Genomic DNA, 27,916 nt, shown 5'->3' on the forward strand with positions numbered 1-27,916 from the left:
TGACTAAGTACCCCCCCATTCCCTTCCCTTTTTTGTAACAGAACTGAAAACGACTGATAACATGACTGCTACTTGTGCAGTAAATTGTTTGGTCCTCTAAGGGGAGACGTAATCCATACAATCACATTAGTCTGGGTTGTCTATTATATAATTTATGAGTCCCTGACCCGACACCGACTGTTTAGATCTAGAATCACCTTATAATAGTCTTGATTCCCCCATCTTCAATATGAATGTTTCTCATCTCGGTTATATAACCCCAATTTCCCTTTTTTATCCCATCATTTTGATTACTGACAATTCCTGCAAGGCCTGTTGGTACAGTACAATACATCTGTGGACCCAGGTCTAAAAGTACAGTTTAAGTATTTATTAGTTCACGTCTAACACCTTCTCATCTTCCCGTTCTCAACAGGACTTATAGTGGCAGTTAGACAACATGGGGAACATAACTGTTGGTGAGGAAATTGGTGTCTTCTGTTTTTTTGTTTAGCTCTTTCTTCCTTATTATATAAGGGTGTTTTCACATATAGCCCTCTTTAAAGGAACCAATATCAGCCCTTTTTAAAGGAACCAATATCAGTCCTCTTTAAAGTGAACTCTGGGGTAAAAAAAATATGCACTCTGGGTTTTTACAAAGTGCAGGACAAGCCATTCAATTAGAATGCGTTATCAGACAGCTAGATACACCTACTTACATTTTGGAAGCTAATAGATTGCATTGAGTTAAAATATGACACATAATAATTGTAATGAGAAGATACTATTAACATATACATTTGATTGGTAACAGAATAAATAGCATTAGAATAACTGCAGAATAAATCATGCTGTAATTGGGGCTAGTGCCCATTGAAGCTCTCTTAGCCTATAGACCACATATTGCAAATAAATTATCTGAACTAATAACTCCATACATTTTGGAATTTCTGTGCGTCCTTGACAATCGCTAATCAATTTCCAAAAGCAGCACACGTTTTTTTTCGCAAACCGGCACATCGTCATCTTCTCTTTTTTTGTGGCACCAATGTGAGGGTGCCTGTCCTCACCAATGGAGGTGCCACGAACCTCCTGTGGTGAAAACACCCTAAAAGACATTCATTGACTATTTATTTTCTGAATTTAGAGATACTTCCATAGTAGCTACAGTATGAGTTCAGGTTGTAATATTATCATTCAGTGGATTTGCTCTTGTCCAATTTTCCAGTTGGTTTTACTTCAGGTGCCACCTTCAAACCACCAGGGAGGGTGGAAGACTCCCCTATCGGGCTGTCGCTTATACACTGAACACATGGCAAGTTTACAGCTACCAAAATTAACTCAATCAAAGAACTGCACACACTGATGAACTTTTTCCCCTCAATGTTTTAGTAGCCTTTTCTGAAAAGTTGTGTTATGTGACATACTACATAATTCATTCATGTTACTGTATGTTTATTAATCCTACAAAGACTGAAGGTGTATGTAAATGAATACATTATTGTAATGTTAATGTAAACAGTCTATTTAAACCAGTTCAATATTCAATGGACAAGTGGGGCAAGAAAAGTGAATGTAGAATTGTTGGGTGGAAGGGGCAAATCATTTTGGCCTTATTCCAACAACCTAGAAACAATCTCTCTTTGACCAGGATACTATCGCCATTTCACACAACCATGTTTCCGTTTCAGTACACTTGAGAGAAACTTATTCATAGACAATTCACCACACTCCACAGTTTAGCATCTTATGATCAATAAGAAAACACAAGAGCAAAGGAAGCGCATGTTGAATTGAAAGAGACGTGGGGGCCACTGCAGATACAGTATGTGAACTACCCTACCGGTCAAAAGTTTTAGAACACCTACTCATTCAAGGGTTTTTCTTTATTTTTTACTATTTTCTACAGCACTCTGGAGCAGGTTTTCATCTAGGATCTCTATGTACTTTGCTCCGTTTCATCAGACCAGAGAATCTTGTTTCTCATGGTCTGAGAGTCCTTTAGGTGCCTTTTGGCAAACTCCAAGCGGGCTGTCATGTGTCTTTTACTGAGGAGTGGCTTCTTTCTGGCCACTCTACAATTAAGGCCTGATTGGTGGAGTGCTGCAGAGATGGTTGTCCTTCTGGAAGGTTCTCCCATCTCCACAGAGGAACTCTGGAGCTCTGTCAGAGTGACCATTGGGTTCTTGGCCACCTCCGTGACCAAGGCCCTTCTTACCCGATTGCTCAGTTTGGCTGGGAGGACAGCTCTAGGAAGAGTCTTGGTGCTTCCAAACTTCTTCCATTTAAGAATTATAGAGACCACTTGCACTATAAACGCAACAAAGTCCACCTTTTTCTACATGGCAATCACTGCATACTGTGGGACATCCACTTCCATCTCCTCTCTACTCAGTCCTTCAGCTATTTTCACTGCCTCCACATAGGAGACCGGCTGGATTGCCCTGATCCTAGCTACTGCGACCTCCATCATCCGCATATCTCACGGACTCAAGTTTGACATAAGTTGGGAGAACGACTTCCTTCTGTCTATCATGTGATTCAATCGACGTGCGTCTACCACTCCTGGAATGTTATCCCTAAACCACACAGCCTCTATGTCCAACGAAACACCAGAGATGACACCTTTAACCGGTGCCCTACTCTAAAAGTCATAGCTTTCCACATCATGCGTCAACATCTTATTGAGCCACAGAGCTTTCTCCTTTTGTGCTGTTGACACACACGAAATCAGCATCATACTGCTCCTGGTTACTCAAACTGATTCCCCTTCACCCAATTCATCTTTTAGACCGCAAACGGGTCACCCAAAAACATCCTTGCTGGTGAATCGCACTCTAACCATAAACTGCAGTTCATTTCCAACTTAAGCCCTTTTCACTCCAATCTTCTTCACCATCGTCCACTCATTCTCACCAACTGTACTCGTGCCAAGAGAATCACACAATACTTCCGGTCCACCATTGCTCCTCCGGTCATCCCCTGGGACTCCCTCGCTCTTTGCTGTTAAAGATGCAGGAGTTTGTGTTCGTGAAGTAGCAACCATGTTGTTCTCATTCCAGCACAGCTGTTGCTTCACCAACTTTTTCTCAATTTCCTTCATTTCATCTGCACTACTTGCAGCCATTTCCCTTCCTGGTCATGTCCTGACATGCATTGTCATCTGTGGGACCTTATATAGACAGGTGTGTCCCTTTCCAAATCATGTCCAATCAATTTTAACACAGGTGGACTCTTATCAAGTTATAGAAACATCTCAAGGATGATCAATGGAAACAGGATGCACCTGAGCTCAATTTCGAGTCTCATTACAAATGGTCTGAATAATTGTGTAATAAATTTGCAATTTGCAAGAAATTTGAAACATTTTAAAACACTGTTTTCGCGTTGTCATTATGGGGTATTGTGTGTAGAGTGATGAGGAACATTTTTTATTTAATCAATTTTATAATAAGGCTGTAACGTAACAAAATGTGGAAAAGTCAAGGGGTCGGAATACCTTCCGAATGCACTAAGATACATTAAATTGCAAACAAACCAGCTTGGGTCTTTCTGAATCATTGACTCCCTAACACTAGATTGAAACCTGTCCTCTGTCCTTTTCAATGGAGTTTCCCTCCACATTCTTGAACCAGGGGAATTATTCTTTGGAAACAAGTAATCAGCTTCCACATTCCAAAGTAACAGAGGGCACAGAACAATGTGACACACATGTACTGTGAAAGAAAGGGTGTCATTATTATCAGTGATTTCTTGAATTGTATCGATATTGTCAGTAATAGATAATACAACTATTGTACGTTTACAATATATAAGGGTCTAATAGTGCTGTCTGAAAATATATTTTGAAGTAGGTCTACACACAGGTGGTACAAATGGTATGTAGCAGACAATTTTTTCCTCCCCAATCTGTGGTATGGACCTTTCTAGCTTTAGCCTGTGAAATGTTGAACTCTTTTCACATGCACGGTTTATGTCATGGACTAACTGTGACTGGCATAATCATAACTACTTACATGCGTCCTCGCTCATCTCAAAATCCATTGGATGAGAAAGCCAAATGTCACGCCCTTCTGACCTTCTCCTCCAATAGCTTTTGAGAAGGATGCGAGGAGCTAACCTTTGATGATATCTGATGTGGCTGATCAATTTCATGAGGGAACTGGACTGTGCCTTCAGTTAATTTTGCCATCCTTACATTGTATCCCCCCAGTGGTGGTTGTTGTCCTTATTAATTTACTCATTCAAAACATTATCATGGTCTTACATTATGAGAAAGTAATGACAAAGAGGAACAATTTGTCAGTTGTTTTTTTAGAACTAATCTCAGAATTATTTTAATTAAACAATGACAGGTTTGATTTAGATTTGATTAAGTCTGATTAAGCCATATGGAGAGCAATTAATTTCTCCAGTCCAGACTGGAATTCATGCCAACATTTTGCCACGTTTCACTAATGACGTAACCTCTCTTTAGCTTTGACAACAAGCAGAAGGGGCAAACGAGCGGTTGAAACATCGACCAGCCTAGTTGCCTACATTGTCAGTAGGGCACTGTAGCCATATTCTTCACTGCAGAACATACTCAATATTTGACGACCCTTTAGGAACAAACTACGATTTCCGAAAATCGCTCAACTCTCTGTAAGGCTTCTCTGTTTGTGGAGTTGCTATTTCCTGGTTGGTAACGTTACTAGCAGCCATTTTGGGTTTCAGACAACTAGCCTGTTTTTGGAGGAGTACCTTGTCAACTAGTTAAATTAGCTAGCTACTTTTTTATCGAAGGAATTAGCTAGCTAAGTATTTATTTCGATTTTTCAGAGCGGAAGGGGGTGTCGTTTTATAAGAAGAGGGGATTTACTGTGACGAGTCCACGATGAATCCCGAATAGTAAGTAGCTAGCCAGCTAACGTTAACTGATCAACTGTCTAAGAAGTGCAAGCTAGCTAACTACTATTGTCACTGTGTTGTTTATTGAACGCATAATAACGTTTCACACAGGTGAATTATATGTTTGTAGACAGTTGTTGTGAGTTTGCTAGCTAGTTGCTAAGTAGCATCTACCTTAGCTAGCTAACGTTACCTAGCAAGCTAGCCAACGTAACGTTACCTAACGTTCATCAGTTAGTAAACGATAAGTGCTGTTGTCAAAGGGAACATTACTTGGTTGGTAACTAACGAAACGACTTACCTTTTTACTTAACATATTATAGCTAGTAGTCTGACTATACAAGGCACGTCTGCTAACGTTACATGTTATGATTATCGTTAGCCATGCAAGTCATTATGCGAGTGTTTAACGTTACGGCAGCCTTTGTGCGCTTGTGGTCAATAATTAATGTAACTAGCTTGCCTTTTAAATGACATTCAGTGAATTTGGCCCTCAAGCGGAAAACACGCAAGAGGACATTCAGTGCCACCCCCTCTCTACATCCTGAGAGTCATGTGTAGGTCACGAGCGTGCCTGCCATATGCCATGCCTCTTTCAACACACTCATAGGGTTGTTTGGCAAGTAATGGTTTGTCTACTACTACCATCCCTCCATTCAGGTTGGCAAGTACCTGATTACTGTAGTTTAGGCCTATAGGTTTCTCTTTTGTGATACAGCTTTTGTATTTCAGCTCAGTTTAAATGGCATGACTGAACATCTGATTTTAAATGGTATTTACAATATTAAATTCTGATGACACAATCTAGTGCATATGACTTTGCATTGAAAGGGTAGCCCTTTCCTTCCTTTTTTTTGACAGGCACACTATACTATTGCCTCCATTTATAGCCATTACAGTTATTACTTTGAAACGTTAATGGGTATGTTATTAATTGTAAGTCAGTTGCTCTTGAACTCTTAAACTGTGTGTAGCATCACATTTTTTTGGTCACATACACGTATTTAGCAGATGTTATTGCGCGTGTAGCAATGCTTGTGTTCCTAGCTCCAATAGTGCAGTAGTATTGTAACAATACACACATGTAAAAGAATGGAATTAAGAAATATATAAATATTAGGACCAGCAATGTCTTGAGTGGCATTGAATAAAAAACAGAATACAGTTCATATGAAATTAGTTAAACAGTATGTAAACATGATTAAAGTAACCAGTGATTCCCATCTCTATGTACATAGGGCAGCAGCCTCTAAGGTGCAGGGTCGAGTAACCGGGTGGTAGCCGGCTGGTGATGGCTGTATAACAGTCTGATGGCCTTGAGATAGAAGCTGTTTTTTAGTCTCTTGGCCCAGCTTTGATGCACCTGTACTGACCTAGCCTTCTGGATGATAGCGGGGTGACCAGGCCGTGGCTCAGGGGGTTGATGTCCTTGATGATCTTTTTGGCCTTCCTGTGACATCGGGTGCCGTAGGTGTCCTGGAGGGCAGGCAGTGTGCCCCCGGCGATGCGTTGGGCAGACCGCTCCACCCTCTGGAGAGCCCTGCGGTTTGCGGGCAGTGCCAGGCGGTGATACAACCTGACAGGATGCTCTCAGTTGTCCATCTGTAAACATTTGGGGCCATGATGAATTTCTACAGCATCTTGAGGTTAAAGAGGCACTATTGCGCCTCAGTCTGGTGAAGATGGCTGTTGCGCCTTCTTCACCACACTGTCTGTGGGTGGACCATTTCAGATAGTCAGTGATGTGTACGCGGAGGAACTTTAAGCTTTTAACCTTCTCAGCTGCAGTCCCGTCGATGTGAATAGGGGCGTGCTCTCTCCATTGTCTCCTGAAGTCCACGATCAGCTTATTTATTTTGTTGACGTTGGGGAGAGGTTATTTTTCTTTGCACCACTCCGCCAGGGCCCTCACCACCTCCGTGTTGGCTGTTTTGTTATTTTTGGTAATCAAAGTACTGTTGTGTCGTCTGCAAACTTGATTGAGTTGGAGGCGTGCATGTCCACGTAGTCATGGGTAAACAGGGAGTACAGGAGGGGGCTGATCACACATCCTTGTTGGGCCCCTGTGTTGAGGATCAGCGCAGTGGAGGTGTTGTTTCCTACCTTCACCACCTGGGGGCCTCGGGATATGTCGTTTCCATTTTGCACAAAGTCCAGTGTAGTTCCTTGAGGGCCATTGTGGTATCGGCTTGAGGGGGAATATACATGACTATAACCGAAGAGAATTCTCTTGGGAGGTAATACGGTCAACATTTGAGATATTCTAGGTTGGGTGAACAAAAGGACTTGAGTTCCTGAACATTATCACAATCACATCCTGAGTAGTTAATCATGAAACATACACCACCGCCTTTCTTCTTTCTGGAGAGTTCTTTATTCCTATCTGTGCGATGTACTGAGAACCCAGCTGGCTCTAGGGACAGGGACATTATATCTGGAGAGAGACTGAACATCAGCGAGTAAAATACTCAGAAGCTAATAATGTAAGAAATAACGTACAAAGAAACAAAATACTGTAAAGTTGGAGTAATTTTTGGAGTTCCACTCATGAACTTACACCTGGACAATGGACATCTCATAGCCCTATCTTATGTATCGTCTTGGCTAATCCATCAACAATTACCCCAGCCTACACAATTGTGTAAATCATTACAGTTTAGCCTAATTGTCCTTTTGCTGTCAAGCACTTTTGCTTTGGTATGACAATAACTAACTACCAGAGAGAGATCATTGCCTAGCAGAGGTAATTTCCACTCTCGCACTATTGTCCCCAGCCCTTACACCTCCTTTAGCATCTATTGTTGCAGTGTGAAGTCCTTCCACACTGCTTCCATGGACTCAAATGCACCTGGTCAACCAGACAAAACTGTCTTTTGGGCTTCTCTGAGTTCTCAGTTACTAGCATAAATATTTCTTTGGGTTCCCAGTTTCTAGCCTGCAGAAAACAGGCTACATTTGTGTTTTTGCAGATCACTTGCTTTCATTAGGCCTTTCCTTTCCCTAACAGGAGCTCTAGCCTATCTCATCTGCTGGGGCTGAGCTTCTGATCCACAGACTGTTAGGGCCTGGCTGACACACTGTGACTCTCATTGACCTCTGTAGTAGTGAGGAAAGGGAACCTCTGGTCTGATCTAAACCCTGCTTTTCCTCGACACCTCTTATTAGACTGCCCTCGCCGAGGAGAGACTGAGATAGGAATGCTAAAATTGCAGTGTTTGATCCTGTGGCGTTTGTAGAATTTTGTGATTGAGTGCCACATAGTGTGTTTGCATGTGTTATAGGTGTGGGTGTTTTCAAAGGAGTTTTAAAGTCGAATGTCATGTGAAAGTCGAATAATGGTGGGTGGTGTAATGTGTTTGCAGCATACAAAGTATCATTCAATCCGACATAAAACAAACACTGACTGTGATAGAGGAGAGGGATGGACAGGTTTTTGCTGTAGGCTTTTCCCTATCCGTCTTGCATGACCAGTCAGCAGTACTACTAGCCTTTCATAGAGGCTGTCATTATCCTCAACCATCTGCTTAACGAAGAGGGCATGACTGGAATTCATTCCAATGGGAGAGGAAAGGGACAGGGAGGCAGGAAACCGGGCTGCATCAGAGCTTCTTAGCCTTGGGGCTGGGTCAGATCACACCAGACTAGAGCATCGCCTAAGTTCTTCCGAACCTTCCTTACTTCCTTTGACTGTACTACTGGAGAGACTGGAGGGGGATCTGAAGTCCAGCTGAATTCCCCTTTGATGTGGAATGCTTAATCAGCTTACAGGAGTTTCGGTACCTTTTTCTGTGTAGCCTAGTTGTATGGCACAGCCCATGTCAAATAAAAAACAGCGTACAGAGTGGAGGGGGTTGAAAGAGCGAGAGCTCTCTGTGTGTGAATGCCTCGGTTAGAGGTGAACATGAGTGGACAATAGCTGTAGCCTATTGTTTGAAAGATTTTTTTTTTTACTGGTCTGACCTATTTAGATAGGGAAGCATTAGTGTAGCCTAATTCACACAGTTGGGAGTGGGACAGGGACAGGATGTATGGACTGTTGATGCTCAGAATTTTGTTGTTATATCTATCCTACTGGTGTTTCTGCTCATATAAATGAGCATAGCATGAATTGGTGTATTCGAGCAAGCAGAAATGGAGCAAGGAATGGTGTTTTAGAAGTTAGGCTGATTTGTTTTTTGTTGCAAGACTAGTGTTTGGTACGCTGTGGTTCCTATGCTGTTATGCTTTTTTAGTTCTTGGTACAAGCCTATTTGACATGAGGTCCAATTAGTCATGTTTGTGTGTCTGTTTTTGTGTATCTCATAACTGACCAAGGTTAGCAGCATTCTGACATCTGATCTGTTGAACTACAGGGAGCTTTGGCAAACTCTGAACAATGGCTCTGTTGTAACTGCTCGTTAATCATGAATTGTCTGAGCTCAATTAAAGTAGGCTTCTTGGTGAAGTCAGGCACAGGCCTACTAAGTTGGTAGTGTATTCTGTTGAACACGCTATGCTGTTGTCAGTCACAGTGCAGTCTTAACCTCTTTTAAAATTCTCTTGTCTTGTGTGTATCACATGAGCACTGAAATGAGCACTGAAACCCACCCCACTGACTTGTATTTCCTTATGTGGTTTTGCTGACCATGCACAGCTCAGTATTGTGAGGTTTAATTTAATTTGCCTGTAGAAAACTATTTTCTGTACCAACAACTATGGAAGTTTGTGTTGCTGTGTGGATTGAATTGGCCTGGTTTCAACTTGTGTGTGATTGTCTATAAATGGGTTGGCGTGAAAGAGCTTTTTAGGCATTATGTAAGCGTCATAAGACATCACACATCCTCGCTGCTGATTGTGTGGTGGTGAGACAAAAATAGTTATTCTAAGAGTTTGTTTAATGCAGCATCTTGCCTAACGCAGTGAAATCAATAGGCCTTACAGCAATGGCATCTTGGAATTGTCTGAAGCATGACCACAATTAGATCTCTTCTGGTGATATGGTGAAGTGTGAAGAAAGGCACTACATTACATTACTGTAGATCCGGGTTCGATTGCCGCGACCAGGGGACCCATGAGGCGGTGCGGCGAGCACATTGGCCCAGTGTCGTCCGGTTTAAGGGAGGGTTTGGCTGACCGGGATGTCCTTGTCCCATCGCTCTCTAGCGACTCCTGTGGCAGGCCGGGTGCATGCACGCTGACACTGTCGCCAGTTGGACTGCGTTTCCTCCGACACATTGGTGCGGCTGGCTTCCGGGTGAAGCGAGTAGTGCGTCAAGAAGCAGTGCGGCTTGGCAGGGTCGTGTTTCGAGGGGGGACGCATGGCTGTCCAACTTCGCCTCTTCTGAGTCCGTACAGAAGTTGCAGCGATGGGACTATACTGTACCTACCAATTGGATATCATGAAATTGGGAAGAAAAAGGGTAAAAAAGAGTTGATCCGTGAAACACGTTTTGACAGAAGTACCAAAAGTAACAAAAGATTATAGAGTATTGAACAGAAGTGCTCCAAACAAATGGCGATGCATAAATTGACAACTCGTAAATGGAAAGAAATGAACCAAAACTTGTTTCTCAAGTGTCGTAAGTTGTGATCTCTGCAAACAACGTGTACACTCCAACAATGAGAATGGTAAATGACTGTAATAATATATAGAATGCATTAGCAGAAATTACTGTTATCAAACATTTCAGATTAGAAATGATGGTAAATGTACTACTGGTGATTAGGGCAGGGAATTGCCAAGGACCTCACAATACGATATCACAATACTTTGGTGCAGATACGATTAGTATTGCTTTCCTTGCGATTTGATACTGTGATTTATTTTAACTTTCTTTTGTGATTCAATGTTCCAAACACATTGCTCATCGTATGTCTGCTGCAGAGGTACAAGAGAGCCATGCAAAAACAAGTTTTGATCAGTCTTGGAAATAAGTGTTGAAAACAAATTGGCTCCCTATTGGGGGGAGAGATAATGGAAGAAAAAAAAGATGGAGCACAAACTATGAAGGACCAATACTGGAGTTTTGGTTCAGGTACAGCCAACTAGGGCAAAAATATTGTACAAATGATATCCTGGTATGTAACTATTGATTTTCCCCACTCCATTCACTACTGGTGATACAGTGCATCCAGAAAGTATAAAAGACCCCTTGTCTTTTTCCACATTGTTACATTACAGGCTTATTTTTAAATGGATTAACTAAAAATATTATCATCAATCTACACACAATACCCCATAATGACAAAGTGAAAATATTTTTTGTGTGTGCAAATGTAACATGGTAAAAAGGTTCACCTTACAATAGGAAAATGACTCTAAGCACACAGCCAAGACAATGCAGGAGTGGCTTCAGGACAAGTCTCTGAAAGCCGTTGAGTGGCCCAGCCAGAGCCCGGATTTGAACCCGATCGAACATCTCTGGAGCGACCTGAAAATAGCTGTGCAGCGATGCTCCCCATCCAACCTGACAGAGCTTGAGAGGATATTTCAGTTTTTATTTGTTATACATTTACTACAATAACTGTTTTTACTGTGTCATTATGGGGTATTGTGTGTAGATTGATGGGGGGGGGGGGGGAAACATTGATTTTAGAATGGCTGTAACGTAACAGTGGAAAAAGGTCAAGGGGTTTGAATATTTTATTGAATGCACTGAATATGCAATTGATAGACACTAACAATCAAAGGACAAACCGTTCACACAATCAAATTATGAAACAATGAATGCACACTACTTGGAGGGAGAGCGCATTCTGGCAAGAGATGCTCCTTGTGCAGCTTAGCCACACTTCCCTTCTTCTTGACTCAACATTTAAAAATTATACCCAGGACACATTATCTTCAAACATACTGTAGTCCTAAGGAATATTTCCTGAAATGGTGTCACGTCCAAAGCATTAGCCATTTATGGAAAACCAATGCAATTTCAAAATGAATAAAATTTCACTTATTTGAACAATTGTATCAAATTGCTTGGTGTGCGAAGGCAAATACCCTCACGGCAAGTGTGTCTTACGTTGCCAATGCCTGTTTAAGAGTGATGCCATCCACGCTGCCTCCTCAATGGATTAGTCCACTGAGACGGGCGGGACTCAGACTGGCGTGCCATGAAATAAATATATATATATTTGCGACCAGTCGAGTAAATGGGGGTCAGCCCTAAAGCTAAAGCTGTCTTCTGAGTTTAGAGTCCCAGGCTTGACAAGGCTATACTTTTGTTGAAACTGTGGAAAGTCTGGAATCCTGTTTTAAAACAAGGTTGTTAAAATAAATAAAAACTTTACTCCTCTTTCGACAGTGACTATTTATTCAAGCTGCTCCTGATCGGTGACTCTGGTGTCGGAAAGTCATGTCTTCTACTCCGATTTGCAGTAAGTGTCCTATTGATTCGTCCATGTCCTATAAGTGTCTCATAGCCATTCATAAATTGCTCGCACTAATCACTCATTAGCTGTTCATAGGCTGAACCAGTCATTTTAATAATGTCATATTAGTGCACTTCTTTAGTATTCAACTTATATATTAATACTCATGTATGTTAAGTAAAATTATCTTGTTTACTCTCCTATCGCAGTGAATGGTCATACTTTTGATTCCTTTTTTCTCTCGCCTGAAAATGTATGAAAGGGTTAAGGATTTGTACTTTTTCACAGACTCCTCTCTTCTCTCTCTCTCTCTCTCTCCACAGGATGACACATACACAGAAAGCTACATAAGCACAATTGGAGTAGACTTCAAAATACGAACTATAGAATTAGACGGAAAGACCATTAAACTTCAAATCGTAAGTGTTTCTCCGCCACATCTTTGTTTTTCTAATATGGAAAAGGGAAACTTCCAAGCTATACTAACAAGGACCTAACAAGTATGCCTTTCTGCATCTGGCCACATTTGTACCATGGAATTTCTGAAAAAATGCCATTGTAGGCATTCCTAAACAGAACCTAACTCTAGATTGTTCATCAAATATCGCAAAGGCAGAGGCCTCCTACATTATTAAGACACATGGTTGACTAAAATTGTGATTTATCGATTTAGAAATGTCCTTCTCTCATCTGTTTGAGGTGCTTGCGTGTGTTCTTATTTGTCACATTTGGTGAATGTGCGATGAAGCAGCATCTATTTGCAGGGTGTCCGCAGGTACTTCATTTAATACTTTAAGACTTATCTAAATTAAAGGCTGTAAAATGTCTTATTTAAACATTTTAGTTTTCAATGGTCGGGGGATGACTAGTGTTTCTGCTACGTTGTGCAGCTGCTTAATGTGATGAAAATAAATATATATTATAGCCTACAAGCTAGGTTTGCTTCTCAATGTTTGAGTTTGCTCCCACTGCTAGCCAAAAAGAGACATTGTTGGCCTCAACCTGTGACATTCTAACAGGCACACATGACTTAAGTGGCCCTGTTACCAAAGTAACCTTAAAGGGGCAGCTAAATATTTTTGTCTGATATTTTTGTTATAATACTCACAGGTCATTAAATTAAATTGAACCGTAGTCCACATGACTTTTTACTAATAATACATGTATTGTTTTAGAAACATTACTAAGCATGACCATCTGTTATTTTTGTGTGTGTTTGTGTAATTATGGCATCAACAAAAAATCTGGTCTGGAAAAAATTGGGATGGCTGGTAGATTAAAAAAATATATATGTACCTGCCACAGTGGCTGGTATACAAAGTTTGTTTTAGGCCCTGGTAATAAAGTTGAACAGTTGAAGAGAGGATGTTCTCAGCTTTGTGCAGGTGTATATATATTGTTTTACAGCTGGGATATTAACATGGATTTGAGATACGGGGCGTGCGAAATGAGCATTGGGCATTAGGCCATATGACAGTAACGTTTTTGTTAGGACAATAATAATTACTGATCAATTAAAACATGGCTACTTCCAGTGACAATTATAGTTAGAGGTAGGGATCTAGCTAATGTGTTTTGAGTTTCCACTTACCCAGCTGGTGAATTAGCCCCAAATATATTAGTCTGATATTAGTGCACATAAAGATGTAGGCAAATTCATCTCTAACTACAAATACTGAGTCCTATTTTAACAGTAAACTAGAACAATGGTCTAATTGTCAAATTCATGGCAATAACTGGATTAGGTTGCAGTGCACATCAAAATATCTTGAATCATGCATTCCTGCTTAGATTAAACAAGATATTTGAATACCATCTCAGTAGTCTATTGCACTACTTTATTAAAGCACTGTGAATGCCATTAAAAATATGGGGAAATTATCAGGTTTGTGGAACACGAAGACCTCAAATTGTTATTAAATTGCATTTCAAGTTGCACTAAAAAGGTATTTTAAAATGTCTTCAATTCAACTTGATGAAACCTGCAGATACCTTGTATTTGGCAGTGTGTGTGTGGCAGCATCTATTTGTCAGAGAGTGCGTGTGTTTGGCAGTCCTGTATTTATGACTGACTGAATATCTCTGCTGTGTATTGACGCTGACAGTGGGACACGGCGGGGCAGGAGAGGTTTCGCACAATCACATCCAGCTACTACAGAGGAGCCCACGGCATTATCGTAGTCTACGACGTCACAGACCAGGTCAGTCTGTCTCTTTTAGCACAGTCAATCTTTAACTTGTCACTGTGTTTGGGCTTTCTGGCTTCTTTTTCAGAATTGAAAGTCAGGAGTGCAGGTGAATTAGTATTTTGATAGACTTACCTCACAAATATATTGCCTACCCTGATGTGTTGGTTTTGATTCTCTTTCTTCTTCTAGGAGTCCTTCAACAATGTCAAGCAGTGGCTACAGGAAATCGACCGCTATGCCAGTGAAAATGTCAACAAGCTATTGGTGGGGAACAAGTGTGACCTGACCACAAAGAAAGTGGTGGATTACACAACAGCAAAGGTAAGGGCTTTTAACCAAGACAATGAAGACAATGGATTATCAGATGGAGCAGAAGTAATGCCAGTTTCCAATTCACTTTTTGAAAAAATGGTGTCGAGCTGTGGTTACCAAACTTTTGAATTGAGATTTTGTTGAGGCCCCCAAACATTCCAAATGGTTTTGGGCACAGTCAGGTCTCTACAACCGACGAGTAAATTAGTAGCAGTAATAGTCTACAGTCCTGTCATGAATGCAGCAGCTCCCCTAACCCTCTCTTGCCATTCCTTTCTCTGCAGGAGTTTGCAGACTCCCTGGGCATCCCCTTCTTGGAAACGAGTGCCAAGAGCGCCACCAATGTGGAGCAGGCCTTCATGACCATGGCTGCTGAGATCAAGAAGAGGATGGGGCCCGGGGCCACGACCGGAGGCAACGAGAAGTCCAATGTCAAGATCCAGAGTACGCCTGTCAAACCTGCCTCGGGGGGCTGCTGCTGAGAGAGAACCCCACCTCAAGCACCCCCCTCTAGCCTGTCAGCCCCCTCCACCTGGCTCCATTTTCCACCATGCCCCACCTTCCTAGCCTAACCGTAACCGAGAGAGGGAAAGTCTGATAGAAAGAAGTTGTGTGTGCGAGAGGGAAAACAAAATGAAGTTGCCTGAATTTGTACTGTAGCCACACTACCAAGAAAATAAATCATTATCCCCCCTCCCTTATTGCCCTGGTAATTGATGATTAGTAGTACTTTCTAGGCAATCTGTTAGCAGTCAGATGGACATGTCCCTCACTGGCCCCCTCCTGGAGAGGCTTTACCCCCACCCTTCCCCATACCACCTCAGAGACAACTGATTTTGTTTGCCCCCTCACCCCCGCAGTTAACGCCCCCCTCTGTGTGCAGGGTTATGAGAATAATGTGTGTGTATCTCACTGCATTTCTACGTCGGGATTGGTCTGTGGTCAAATTCAATTATGTTTTCTATTCTTCTGTCCCAGTCTTTTTTTTTCTTCTTCTTCGCTTTCCTTTCCTGTTGGTTATTTTACTGTTTGTGTCGGCATGTCTCTCTAAGGTGTTTATTCGCGAATATGAGTGTCAGCCAACTGCACAAGTCTCTCACTGTCTCGTGAAAAAGTACTGAAAAATATACCAGTACCAGTCAAGCGTTTGGACACCTACTCATTCAAGGGTTTTCATTTGGACTATTTTATACATTGTAGAGTAATAGTGGACATCAAAACTATGAAATAACACATGGAATCATGTAGTAACCAAAAAGGTGTTAAACAAATCGAAATATATTTTATATTCTTCAAAATAGCCACCCTTTGCCTTGGTGACAGCTTTGCACAATGTTGGTATTCTCTCAACCAGATTCATGAGGTAGTCACCTGGAATGCATTTCAATTAACAGATGTGCATTCATTTGTGGAATTTCTTTCCTTAATGCGTTTGACTCAATCAGTTGTTGTGACAAGGTAGGGGTGGTATACAGTTGATAGCCCTATTTGGTAAAATACTAAGTCCATATGGCAAGAACAGCTCAAATAAACAAAGAGACTTTAAGACATGGTCAGTCGATCTGTAAAAATTCAAGGAATTTGAAAGTTTCTTCAAGCGCATTCACAAAAACCATCAAGCGCTATGATGAAACTGGCTCTCATGAGGACTGACCCAGAGTTACCTCTGCTGCAGAGGATAAGTTAATTAGCATTAACTGCACCTCAGATTGCAGCCCAAATATATGCTTCACAGAGTTCAAGTAACAGACACATCTCAACATCAACTGAGGAGACTGTGTGAATCAGGCCTTCATGATTGAATTGCTGCAAAGAAACCACTACTTAAGGCCACCAATAAGAAGACTTGCTTGGGCCAAGAAACACGAGCAATGGACCTTAGACCGGTGGAAATCTGTCCTTTGGTGTGATGAGTCCAAATTTGAGATTTTTGGTTCCAACCGCTGTGTCTTTGTGAGACGCACAGTAGGTGAACCGATGATCTCTGCATGTGTAGTTCCCACCATGAAGCATGAAGGTGTGATGGTGACAGTGTGATTTATTTAGAATTCAAGGCACACTTAACCAGCATGGCTACCACAGCATTCTGCAGCGATACGCCAACCCATCTGGGTTGTGCTTAGTGGGACTATCATTTGTTTTTCAACAGGACAATGACCCAAAACACACCTCCAGGCAGACCAAGGAGAGTGATGGCGTGCTGCATCAGATGACCCAGCCTCCACAATCACCTGACCTCAACCCAATTGAGATGGTTTGGGATGAGTTCGACTGCAGAGGGAAGGAAAAGCAGCCAACAAGTGCTCAGCATATGTGGGAACTCCTTCAAGACTGTTTTGGAAAATCATTCCTCATTAAGCTGGTTGCGAGAATGCCAAGATGTCTGGCAAAGGGTGGCTACTTTAAAGAGTCTAAATCATGGTTACCACATGATTTAATGTGTTAATTCTACAATATAGACAATAGTAAAAATAAAAACCCTTGAATGAGGTGTCCAAACTTTTGACTGGTACTGTATATATGCTTATGTATATATGTATGATCTGATTTGCTAGTTCTGTAGACTTCATTACATTATCTGAGTAGTCTTGACTTAATTTCTGAATTAAATTTGTGGCTGTAGGCAATTGTAATTTTGTTGCTCAACATGTCAGATTTAAACAATATTGTACTTCCAGACTGTATGATACAGAAAGATCTATCTGCGATTCTTGGTGGAATATGTAGAAACATTTTGTTTTAATTATTTATTCTACATTTATGGCAAATAAATTGCACCAGTAATTTAGGATTGGTTTGCAAATGGGCCATTACCGGTGGAATATCTTCATTCAGAATTGCATATATAAAACTGTTCTTTTTTTCATAATTATGGCAACTAAATACAGTTTTAAAATAAATCTGTTCCCAATTCTCTAGCACCGTTTACCGAGTTCAGTGTTGTTGCTGTATGGATGTCTTTTTTTGTACAGTGGTAGTGGTCTGTCCAGATATCATTCTGTGGTAAGGTCATTCTACAGGTCAGAATAGAATGCCTATGTGTCACATTCTCATGAGTCCCCTCAGTACACCAACTGCTCATTTCAGACTTAAGGAAAAGGTCAGATATTCACAGTTCCTTGGATCTTACAATATGCCAAGCCACATTTGTAACTACAGTATTTTCACTGACCTGGCCTCCATTGTTCTGCTCCATAAGCAGCCGAAGTGTGACCTGATTTCCAGTAGACCCGACTCAGCAGAATTCCATAGTTGAGGAAATACTGTTCCATGAATCTGGGGCCTGTAGACAGCCCATTTCAGATTACTCAGCTTTAAGAGCAACAACTCATTAGGCAGCACAAATCTGATAATTATTATACCTGAGCTCTACACAAACTGATTATACATTCAATGAAGCAGCCAGATAAAAGGTTTGTTTAATCAGAAGGAACAATGTGTAGTTTTCACCAGGTTCATTTTGTGAATGAGGATAACAGTCTGATGAACAAAGTTTTCCATGGTGTTTAAAAGTTAACATTCCCAATTGATTACTACAGTAACAAAGACAGTTAAAAACATCCTGCACATTAAAAAAGGCTGTAGTTATGTCTGAGCGCTCTATTCAATCAGATCCGCTTTAGCCGACATCCGTAAAGTGGTCGTTTTGGCAGTGAAGGTGGAACTGCGTTAGAGCTGTCAAATCCACAAGCGGCTCCTGGCGTTATACCTAAAGCGGACATTGCCATTGGCTGCACCGAGTCTCATTAAGAGAAATCCCATGCAGCCTTGTTTACATTTTAGAACACTGGAATTTGAAATTAAATCTGCATTATTTAGTTGAATGATTTTCAATTTGAGCATAATTATTTCCATATAACCTACTTTCTCATTCTGAACATCTTAACGTGAGGGGTGTGGCTTTGTGACAATCAAGAGCAGCTGCTCACCAATTTGACGCCGCCAAAACATCAGGTACGCGGGTGCCGACTATTGCCCGTGAATGCTTGATATGATTGAATTTAGGCACTTTTCATTCAGGTTTTCCATGCATGTGAAAAGTATCAAACTCATAAAAACATGGGACCTCCAAACTGTGCTGTTGTCTCTGGCTGGTGATTATCACAGTGGCCATATCTTGCATATAGCTGCCATCTGATCAATGATATGATTTCAAATACAACTGTAAGGGCACAATGGTTCACCATCCTATATTACCAATCTACATATACAACATCAACACGGCACAAATGCAGACCTTCCCTTCTGTCAATCCAGGAAGAAGGCTCAACATTATGTACCAGAGACAGGTGATGATACAATCCGAGGCCATAATCAACTGGTTGAGTTCACCCTGGAAAAAAAAAAACGTACTGGAAAATATTGCAGTGCTCTACCCAGTGTACGAAATTCACAGCACCTTTAGTGAAGACACTTAGACGCCACAGAGGGATATCAAAATAGGTTAAAAAATAATGTCATGCATGTAACAGAGTTGCAAGAGGAGTGCAATTGGTCATTATTAATAACTGTGTAACTCAAATAAATGATTAAACATCTGCTTGAGCATATATCACAAGGTAAATAATACTTTGCTTCTTCAGCAGACATTATGCATACATTTAAAAAGCACTTAAGACAATAATGAAACAACAGTCAAGTGGTTCTCTTTTCAACACGAGGTCATTTCCTTTAAGGAATGTTAGTGAAGAAGCTCCTGCACCTCATCAAGCCTCCTCCACCAATCTGCTCTCATTCTTCTTCACTGAAAAGGATAATTACTTATGATAAATAATACAACTGATAGCCCGAGACGAGACGGTGATGTATAGTAGTCATAGCCCGATCTCTATGTAACCACAGAAACATACTATCCATATCTTGCATGGAGCCTTCACTAAGCTGTCCCCTGGATCTCCACGCTATCGGTGTCCCCAGCGCCGGTCTCCTCTGCCCCGCAGGGCTCCCTGGGCTGGGTTAGGCTGTCCATGGCCGAGAGGATAGAGGAGAAGAGGTGCTCTGAGTGAGTCTCCAACGCCCTGGACTGCCTCTCAATAAGACCAAGGGTCTCTTTCAGAACTGGGAAGAGAGTAGTATAGAAAAGAAAAATGAAAAGAGGAAGAGAAAAAATAAATGGAAAGCTTTAGTGACTGCCAGACATCTACAGTATGCCAGTGTTAGCTGTTGAACTGACACGTATGAGACCTGAAACCAAGACAAGCTCGCCCCTGTTAGCAGACACTGTTACCCTTTGATCAAGGTAGCCTTCACACAAACATGTAAGCGAATCATGTAATGTCATTTGAATCCCTTTAAAAAAAAAATTAAAAACAGGCAACGCCCACTTCAACAGTCTCAGATGTTGCTGTGTCACGCAACTCATTTGACTCTTCCTTTAGTAAAGGAGCACAAGGATATTTCAGAATTCACAAAGGGAAATAGAGTAGTGTGGCGTATTGGCCTCATCGTCGTCTTTCAGTAAAAGAAATATGTTTTTTTAACACTTCCACAACCTTTACTACGAAGGAGTCTGGTCTGACAGGCTGATCCTCTTGAGTTGAGATCGGGGTCATTGCTGTGTGAAGGAAGCCTCATTTGTCGGTCCTAATAGTCAGGGTAGGTGACACCTGAGATACAGTAGGTACCAAGGAAATAGCTGCAGGCAAAGAGAAACTAGTCAGTGATGGAAAGCTCACCGGGAGAAGTGGAGGTCATACAACCCAAGAGAAGCTCTCCAGTCTGCAGAACAGAGGTGGTCAGAGGCTGGTGGGCATTTACTTCTCTCTGAAACCTCTATGGAGGGAGAGGCAGGGGAACAAGAGAGAGTGATGAGGGTAAAAAAGACAAAGGGAAAAACAGAGGGAGTGGGGAGACAGAGGCATATAGAGATTGAAAAGAGAAAAGGGGACAGAGGGAGTTGATTAATTATAAGCCACTTCCCTTCTCCCAAGATACTACGCCAAGAGTTATCACTTTTGAGCAAGGATGTGTATTGTACACCCACAGAATAACATAAAATTGATTTATAGGATCTTTGTGTGTAAACTACGGACCTTATAATCCGCCAGGGACGACTTGACACTCTCGATGTCCACAGAGGGCGGAGCCAGCACCTCCATCCTCTCCACCACAGTGTACAGCCATTGGATGAGCTCCTCCAGGTTAGAACAGAAGGTCTGATGGGTAAACAGGTTAATATCAAACTGCACCACAACCGTTTGTTTGTGGATTTGGATTGAATGGAGGTGAGACCTGTATACTGTACATGTATTATGCATTATAAACTGGGTGGTTCAAGCCCTGAATACTGATTGGCTGACAGCTGTGGTATATCAGACAGTATACCACAGGTATGACAAAACATTTATTTTTACTGCTCTAAATTACATTGGTAACCAGTTTACAAAAGCAATATGGCTCCTCAGGGGTTTGTGGTATATGGCCAATATACCAAGGCTAAGGGCTGTATCCAGGCACTCTGTGTTGCATTGTGCTTAAGAACATCCCTTAGCCATGGTATATTGGCCATATACCACAACCCTTGGCCTTATTGTTTAAATATACCATTATCAACACATTGCATTAATTGTGTAATGTGTATTGTATTCCATTGTGTTGGAAGGTACTGTATCAGATTGCATTTTTTTGCATATTGGTGGCAGAGGCACACCCTCGTCATTATATTTCACATAATAAAAATATTATTTTAGCTCTCTGTCCTTACCTGGATGTGCTGCATGAGGGACTCCCTGGGCCTCTGCTCCCCCTGGCTCCCCCTCTGGAACTTAGGCAGGGTTAGTCCACTCAGCTGGTCCACCATGGCCTCCACCTCTCTGAGACTGGCCCTGCTCACTCCCCTGCCTGCTACCCCACCCTCCATCCTAGAACCAGAGTTTCTGGCTGCCTGGGAGGATTCCCCACTATGGACCACTTTAGAGACTAAGAAAAAGTGTTTGAAGTCAAATAAAATACTATACATTTTTAAAAAGCCTACTGAAATGCTGGCACCAACACATACCTTTATTAAAGTATTGAAGCGCTTCAGAAATGGACACCTCTTTCTGCTTCTCATCACCCTCCCTTTCTTCCTTTTCATTCTGCTCCAGTTCTTTTCTCTCCTCCTCTGCCTCCTGTTTCTCAGCCAGGTTCATGGAGGACTGGACGGAGGTGGTCCCCCTCTCCAGGGACTCCCAGCTGGCTGTGACAGGCTGACTGAGTTGGGCCGTCACCTCCCTGACCTGCCGGGACAAACCCCGGAGCTCCTCCAATTGCTCCGGGAGAGACCAGAACTCCTCATCCCAAGCCCCCCCTCTGAGGCACCCTGGCTGGGGAAGGATGCTCGTTGTGCGGATGAACGTGGTGGAAGAGGAGATGCCGTGATGACAGTAGCGACCTTCCTCGATACGATGCAAAGGATCCAGACCACCACCTCCACTACAGTCCAGACTCTCCACGGATAGACCAATAGGGTCCGCAGAGGATAAGGGGCTATTGGAGAGGCGACCATCTGAGGACTTTGGGTGTGAGAGCCCATGCAGCTCAGATGACCTCTGACCTATACCCGGCATCCGCCTCTCCCTTGCCGTCCCCACCCCTGCCGTGCCAGTCAGGGAAAAGTCCAAAGCTGACAGGCTGGTGGAGCTGCAGAGGCGGTCCAGGTCTATTCCTGAGTCCTGGAGGTTTGGGTCTGTCTGGATGAGTGCTCCACCCCCTGCGTCGGAGGTATCCCACCCACCGACCACCCTACCTGGCCTCAGAGGGTAGGTGTAGTCCAGGAGGGCTTGGTACTCCTTATCAGGGTTCCAGCTCGAAGAGCGTCGGTCTGGGGAGGGGGGCAGGGAGCTGGGAATGGCGCAGGCCCAGTAGTTGGCCTGGTGGGGGGACATGGTGTGGAGCACAGGGTTGGAGTGGCCCTTGGAGTAGCCCACTGAAGGGCCTACATTTAGATTAATTTCCCTTGCTCCTCCATGTGATTGACAAACTTCACCTGCATCCAATTTCAGCTCTGTCCATCTCTGTCTGGACGGGCGTGCCAGGGGGGTGTAGGAGGGCGAGAGGGGGGATAGCAGAGTGGAAGTCCACTTGGAGTTGAGTGGAGTAGAGAAAGTACGGACCTCCAGGGGTGGGCTGGAGAGGCTGCGTCGGCCAGGCCTGCTGCCAAGATACGATGAGCTGAAGGTGGGTTCTTCATGTGACAGACCGGTCCTGAGGTCTGACACCCCTAGGGAGGTGCTAAAGTCCTCTCTGGAGACTGAGCAGGTTGAGATGTTGGCATGAGAGGGGTTGAAGTTGTCTGGGAACTTCTGTTCAGCCCATCGGGTCTGGAAGTCAAACTCGCTAGGATGGTGTGCTTCATTACTGCTACCTTCCCCCTGTCGCTCCTATGGTGAAAGAATAGGACATTAGGTAGAGCTAACATACAACGTGGTGTTCATTGTTGTTATTTGTAAAGTAGTAGTAGAATTATATATATTATTTTAAATGTGCAGTCAAAGGGAATCTAAATCACAGGTTTCAATACTTGTCATAAGTCATACAATAGTAGCAGTCCTCTCTCACCTTTTCTGGGTGCTCCTGTAGGTAGGATTTTTTTAGGATGGAGGTCTGCTGCTCTGTGGTGGTGACCAGCGGTTTCCTCATTGAGTACTGCCTCCTGTCACTCATATACCTGGAGGTGGGTGCCATGGTAACACTCTTTCTGGGACCACCCCGGTCCCTATCCCCTGTCCCCCTCTCCCAGTCTTTGTCATGCTGCGTTGTGGTTGACCCCGCCCGGATAATCTCTGGAATCCGGGTCTTCCATTGCCCACTGCAGCCCTTGGACTCCATCGGAGAGATGGATGCTGGGAAGGCCCTGTCAACTCCCAGTGCCATGGTTATGGGTAGAGGCCCAGAGATGTGTCATGTGTCCAAGCGACCTCTAAAATTGACAGCAAAAAATATATATATTTCGGTCTTTAAACAGTTGTTGTGATATAAACCAAAGACACTTGTGCTGTACTACTGGTACCATGATCTGTTGTGTGGTCAGGGATGTCAGCACAGATAAGAGGAAGAAAACTGCCCATTGTGTACCTTATAGTAGCATAGCTACAACCAGACAGACCAGCCATATAAACAAACATGCAGCATCCAGCTACAGCCGCCAGTCAAGTCATGCCGAACTTGTAAAAGCATCATATTATCTGTATTCGTCACGATGTTGAATAGCTCTCACAAAGCTTGATTATATTTAATGATAGTGAGATTCCATCCTGGACTCATTAGGAACCAAAATTATTGTCAATACAATTGTAAAAACAGACAGCTAATGCTCTGTGTGTCTCTGGGGTGTTGCGCTCCCTCTAGCATCCTCCCTGCCGGTTTGAGTACGTCTTGTTGCCATGGGGAAAATCCACAGTAACAGAATTACGCTGACTCCGATTTTTCACTTCAAAATATATACCAAACAAAAACCATGGTTTTCAAAGGTTAAACTGTAGAGAACTCGATGCACAATAACTACTTTTAAACAATTTCCACTGAACATTTTACAAAAACCCATTTAAAATGGAAGAACTGTGCAGATGCAAAGTATTGTAACAGAATTAAGGTAAAATCTCCCTCTGTTTTTTATGCGACCATGTTTTCCAAAAACTTAAATATCTACTTCGATTTAAGATTTAAAACATTTAAATTGGGTGTCAGCTAATGACATGACATCTTGAGTAAAAATAAATCTATATATATATATTTGGGTTATTGAACTACAGTAAGCGAAGTGGCTTCACACCCGGTAACACAATTACGGTAACAGAATTACATCATGGGTCCCTGATCTGTACTACACAGAAATGCATAATTATGGATATGAATGTAATTCTCTTCATGGTGATGTATTACGAATAGGTACACAATCTCATCCTTTACATTTTGGGGTATTATTCTACACACTGGCTATTATTCTAATGAGCCCAAACCAAATTTGGTTGGTCCGGACCTAATCTGAACCAATCATAGACATCTATGTTTCACAAGTTTGGACATCACAGTAGAGTGCGGTACAGTACGGGGCAGTAGAGTACAGTACAATATACTCTACTCAACTTTTATTTACTGTACTGTGTTGTCCAAACTTGTGAAACAGACATCTACAATTGGTTCAGATTTGGTCCAGTCATCAATAATGGACGTTTATGTTTGGGCCAAATTCCAACATCCGTGGATGTTGAAAATCAAGGCCAGGGCAGACTGAACAAATTCCAACATCCATGGACATCCAGTGTCTGTCGGTGCTCAGTGGGTGAGGATGCTGGTTACAGTACATGGAAAGAGGGGGCTCATGGGTGTCATTAACAGCCAGAAGAGGTCATATTAAAATAGAGGGCTTTTCTCAATTAGATTTGCTCAACTCCCGCATCCTCTCTCATCTCCTTTTAAAAAAGGTCAAAGGTAATCAAGCAGAGGCGGCACGGAGAGCGAACGTAGACGAAAATGCACTTTTATGAAATGAGAATACCTTCTCCCCTAGCGTGCCATCTGGCAAATGGGGTTTACAGGGGTGGATCCCAAAATAAGTGTAAAGTGATTCATGCAAGAATTGTATAGATAAAAAGGAGAAGTAGAAGATTGCTTTTAAATGTGTGCATGCTTTTCTCCTCCGGCAATACAACATCTGATTCAAAGGGTGTGTGGCAGATATCAAACTCTTCCGAGGTAGGACACACTTGTTCTTCCTTCGACAAAGGAGGTTAATCAAGGAGGGGAGGACAGTCTTCCGTTTGCCTACTAACAAATGGACACACTCCATGACCACTTGTCGGTTTCCAGGTCACGGAGGAGAGGACAGACTTTTGGCCGTAGAAGAGAGAGGCAGCGAGAGGGGGAGGGATTGTCTAGACTGTCTAGCTTTGACCACCAGAAGATAAAACAAGAAAGAAAACCTGTATGAGCATAACATAACAGTATGCCATTGGTAGGGATGACAGTAGCAAGTGACCAAACTGTGGTTTGTGACTACTGTGATATTGTATTGTAGCCAATTCAATTGCAGTAATTCTGTTACCGATTTGGTAACAGAATTACGTGTTTTAATCACTTAATAATTCATATACAAAAATGTAAACCACTAAAAACACTTAATTGATAGGTCTACCTTTACTTGCTACTTTGTGAACTTTCATTATCCTCCCTCACAAGGGTGATAAATTTGATAATATCATAAAGATGTGGGTTTTTGGTAACGGAATTTCCAGGCACAAGGCAATGTTTCTTAAAACTTATACAGCAAAACATTTCCCCAAAACTAAATAAGAAAATGTTGATATTAGATGACAGGGGTCTTTACTTCATATTGTGTTTTGATGTCATTCTAATGCTTTTTATGTTAGATGTTTTCTAAGACACATATTCCATCTGTTTAACCAGAAATCAAAACCATTACTTATGCAAAAAAAAAATAAGACAGAAAATGGTTGAAAAATTTATCTATGCCTTCATTTCTCCAAAATATAGACTAAGCTTTCATTTGACATGCTCCTATAAACTTCACGATGGTGCTCATGGAAATTACCCATGGCAAACGACTAGAGTGGCTCTCTAGAACGCTGATCATGAGGGTAGTGTCAATCAAAGCTTAACTACAGAACAAAGACTGACATAGAACACCCAGTCTGCCCCATTTCCTTCTTAGTTACCTTTATACCTATACTATGATATACGTGCAGAAAAAAGCTCTTACTGTGTTTGAATACAACGAAAAATACACTTAGCAATTTAATCTAAGTTAATTTCTTACCTCTCTCTTGAAGCTGCCACTGATCAAATTATTTTAGCCCGCTGTGCCTCTTTGTTACTCTCATTTGAGGAAGAACAGTTGTGGATACTGGCCTAGCAACAACATGTTTGCCTTTACTCACACATGGCATAGCTACACATTGAATTACTGATAATGTTTTCAAGAGCCAATGAGTCTTCCTGTAGCTTGCTTACCTGACTTTTCTGGGAACAAGACTCGTTTCCTTGTATAGATTTATCATAGAATCAGCCTAGTAAGATGTATTTGGTGATATAATTTGATGTATTTTACTGGATAACCTTGGACACTTTAGATCTGTGAATTCATAAAGCCCAGGGCAGCTCTCTGCACCTGTGTGTTTGAATGTGTTGCTCAATGATTTTCCAATAGTCAGGGTATTTATACATAGGCTTCAAAAATTTACTTTGAGCCAAGCTGCCCTGGTCTTCCCTTGAACATATGGTAACATGTAGGCCTTGTCCAGCCCAAGATTATGAGTCCTTGTGGGTAGAATGCTTGGCTGGCTACCCAAACTCAACGCTCTGGTCAAACGCCACATTTATTCTCCACAATGAGTCTGGATTTGAGTCCCTCCCCAATGATTTCTTGAACGCTAACACATTCTAGCGGGTTTGATTAGTCCCAGAAGCCGCTGGTACAAAGCAGCGTTTTGAAAATTCGTTAACGGTTTTGATACGCTGATTGGTTAGAGACGGCCCAATTGCTGATGACTTTATTTTGTACAACACCGCTCCTCCATTGAAGGCAGTCTCAGACTGATGTAGCGGACATAACACTGCGTAAGAATTCAGTTTGAGTAATAAGGCAAGTAGAATGCTTAGCAAACTATCACTCTAGTAGTCTAGGCCACTGACTAGAGGTATACGTTCTAAATTTGAAATGAACTATCCACAAAGGCAACATTCTGTAAGACAAAGGCACTAGTTTATCCTAGGCAGCCGCTAGTGCGATCTAGCGCCCACTAGAGGCTGGCTAGGCTACACTAGCTATATACCTCCAGAGAAACCCGTGACATCACATTCAAAATCATTCTCAATGTAAGCTATAGTTTTACTCTACAGTGTGTACCGAGAGGTTACTGGTTTTCAAATAGCTAATTGCTCTCCTCAACCAGTCCTAAAATGACATTAGCAGCCCTAGCCATTTATTAACAAAAGCATTCACTCCACGAGAGGCTCAAACAGAACCTACCTTATTTATTTAGCGCACGCGTCTGTTCGATGAATGTATTCCAACTAAACGTGTTGCAATGGGCGCATCCTTACGGTAACATTTGTTTCACCACATCCCTTCTTGTAACAAAGATACCTCGGCAAAGGAAATAGTTCAATTGTAAACAGGCGTGGCAAACGGAAGAGGCTACTGCACAGTTTCAGACCGTAGCTAACACTACCCCCTAGTGGGGCCACATCTGTAACAATGA

General features: G+C 42.2%; 2 protein-coding genes across 5 annotated transcripts; one reads left to right on the forward strand and one right to left on the reverse strand.

Moving 5' to 3' along the window:
- The first annotated feature begins 4,402 nt into the window (after nt 1–4,402).
- LOC109889871 (ras-related protein ORAB-1) lies at nt 4,403–17,643 on the forward strand. Of its 2 annotated transcripts, none has more exons than XM_020481650.2 (7): nt 4,403–4,659; nt 4,801–4,869; nt 12,150–12,222; nt 12,540–12,635; nt 14,322–14,417; nt 14,595–14,726; nt 15,002–17,643. In XM_020481650.2, the coding sequence occupies exons 2-7, from the start codon at nt 4,856–4,858 to the stop codon at nt 15,197–15,199; spliced, it is 609 nt and encodes a 202-aa protein (XP_020337239.1). In that variant the 5' UTR covers nt 4,403–4,659; nt 4,801–4,855; the 3' UTR covers nt 15,200–17,643. The 2 variants fall into 2 exon arrangements, with proteins under 2 accessions (XP_020337239.1, XP_020337240.1); XM_020481651.2 differs by having other exon boundaries at nt 4,424–4,623.
- A 468-nt stretch (nt 17,644–18,111) lies between these two features.
- Nucleotides 18,112–27,868, reverse strand: LOC109889872 (centrosomal protein of 68 kDa). Of its 3 annotated transcripts, none has more exons than XM_031823425.1 (8): nt 27,685–27,868; nt 23,256–23,616; nt 21,715–23,077; nt 21,421–21,635; nt 20,750–20,872; nt 20,393–20,489; nt 19,568–19,775; nt 18,112–19,461 (listed from the first exon to the last, which is right to left on the reverse strand). In XM_031823425.1, exons 2-7 carry the CDS (start codon nt 23,568–23,570, stop codon nt 19,594–19,596), a joined length of 2,295 nt encoding a protein of 764 aa, XP_031679285.1. In that variant the 5' UTR covers nt 23,571–23,616; nt 27,685–27,868; the 3' UTR covers nt 18,112–19,461; nt 19,568–19,593. The 3 variants fall into 3 exon arrangements, 2 of the variants coding, with proteins under 2 accessions (XP_031679285.1, XP_020337241.1); XM_020481652.2 differs by having other exon boundaries at nt 18,120–19,548; nt 19,597–19,775; XR_004209831.1 differs by having other exon boundaries at nt 18,120–19,775; nt 20,210–20,489.
- Nucleotides 27,869–27,916: the final 48 nt, after the last annotated feature.

Source organism: Oncorhynchus kisutch, linkage group LG4, assembly GCF_002021735.2.
Source record: "Oncorhynchus kisutch isolate 150728-3 linkage group LG4, Okis_V2, whole genome shotgun sequence".
Classification (NCBI taxonomy): Eukaryota; Metazoa; Chordata; class Actinopteri; order Salmoniformes; family Salmonidae; genus Oncorhynchus; species Oncorhynchus kisutch.

Bases quoted from the DNA above. Each gene is read 5' to 3' on its own strand.
- LOC109889871 (XM_020481650.2), top strand. The intron at 12,636-14,321 runs GTAAGTGTTTCT...TGACGCTGACAG, and splicing joins AGACCATTAAACTTCAAATC to TGGGACACGGCGGGGCAGGA. The intron at 14,418-14,594 runs GTCAGTCTGTCT...TTCTTCTTCTAG, and splicing joins TCTACGACGTCACAGACCAG to GAGTCCTTCAACAATGTCAA.
- LOC109889872 (XM_031823425.1), bottom strand. From the start codon at position 23,570: ATGGCACTGGGAGTTGACAGGGCCTTCCCAGCATCCATCTCTCCGATG. The intron at 21,636-21,714 runs GTATGTGTTGGT...ACTTTTTCTTAG, and splicing joins GCTTCAATACTTTAATAAAG to TCTCTAAAGTGGTCCATAGT. The intron at 19,776-20,392 runs GTGAGCTTTCCA...CTCTCTTCCCAG, and splicing joins TATGACCTCCACTTCTCCCG to TTCTGAAAGAGACCCTTGGT.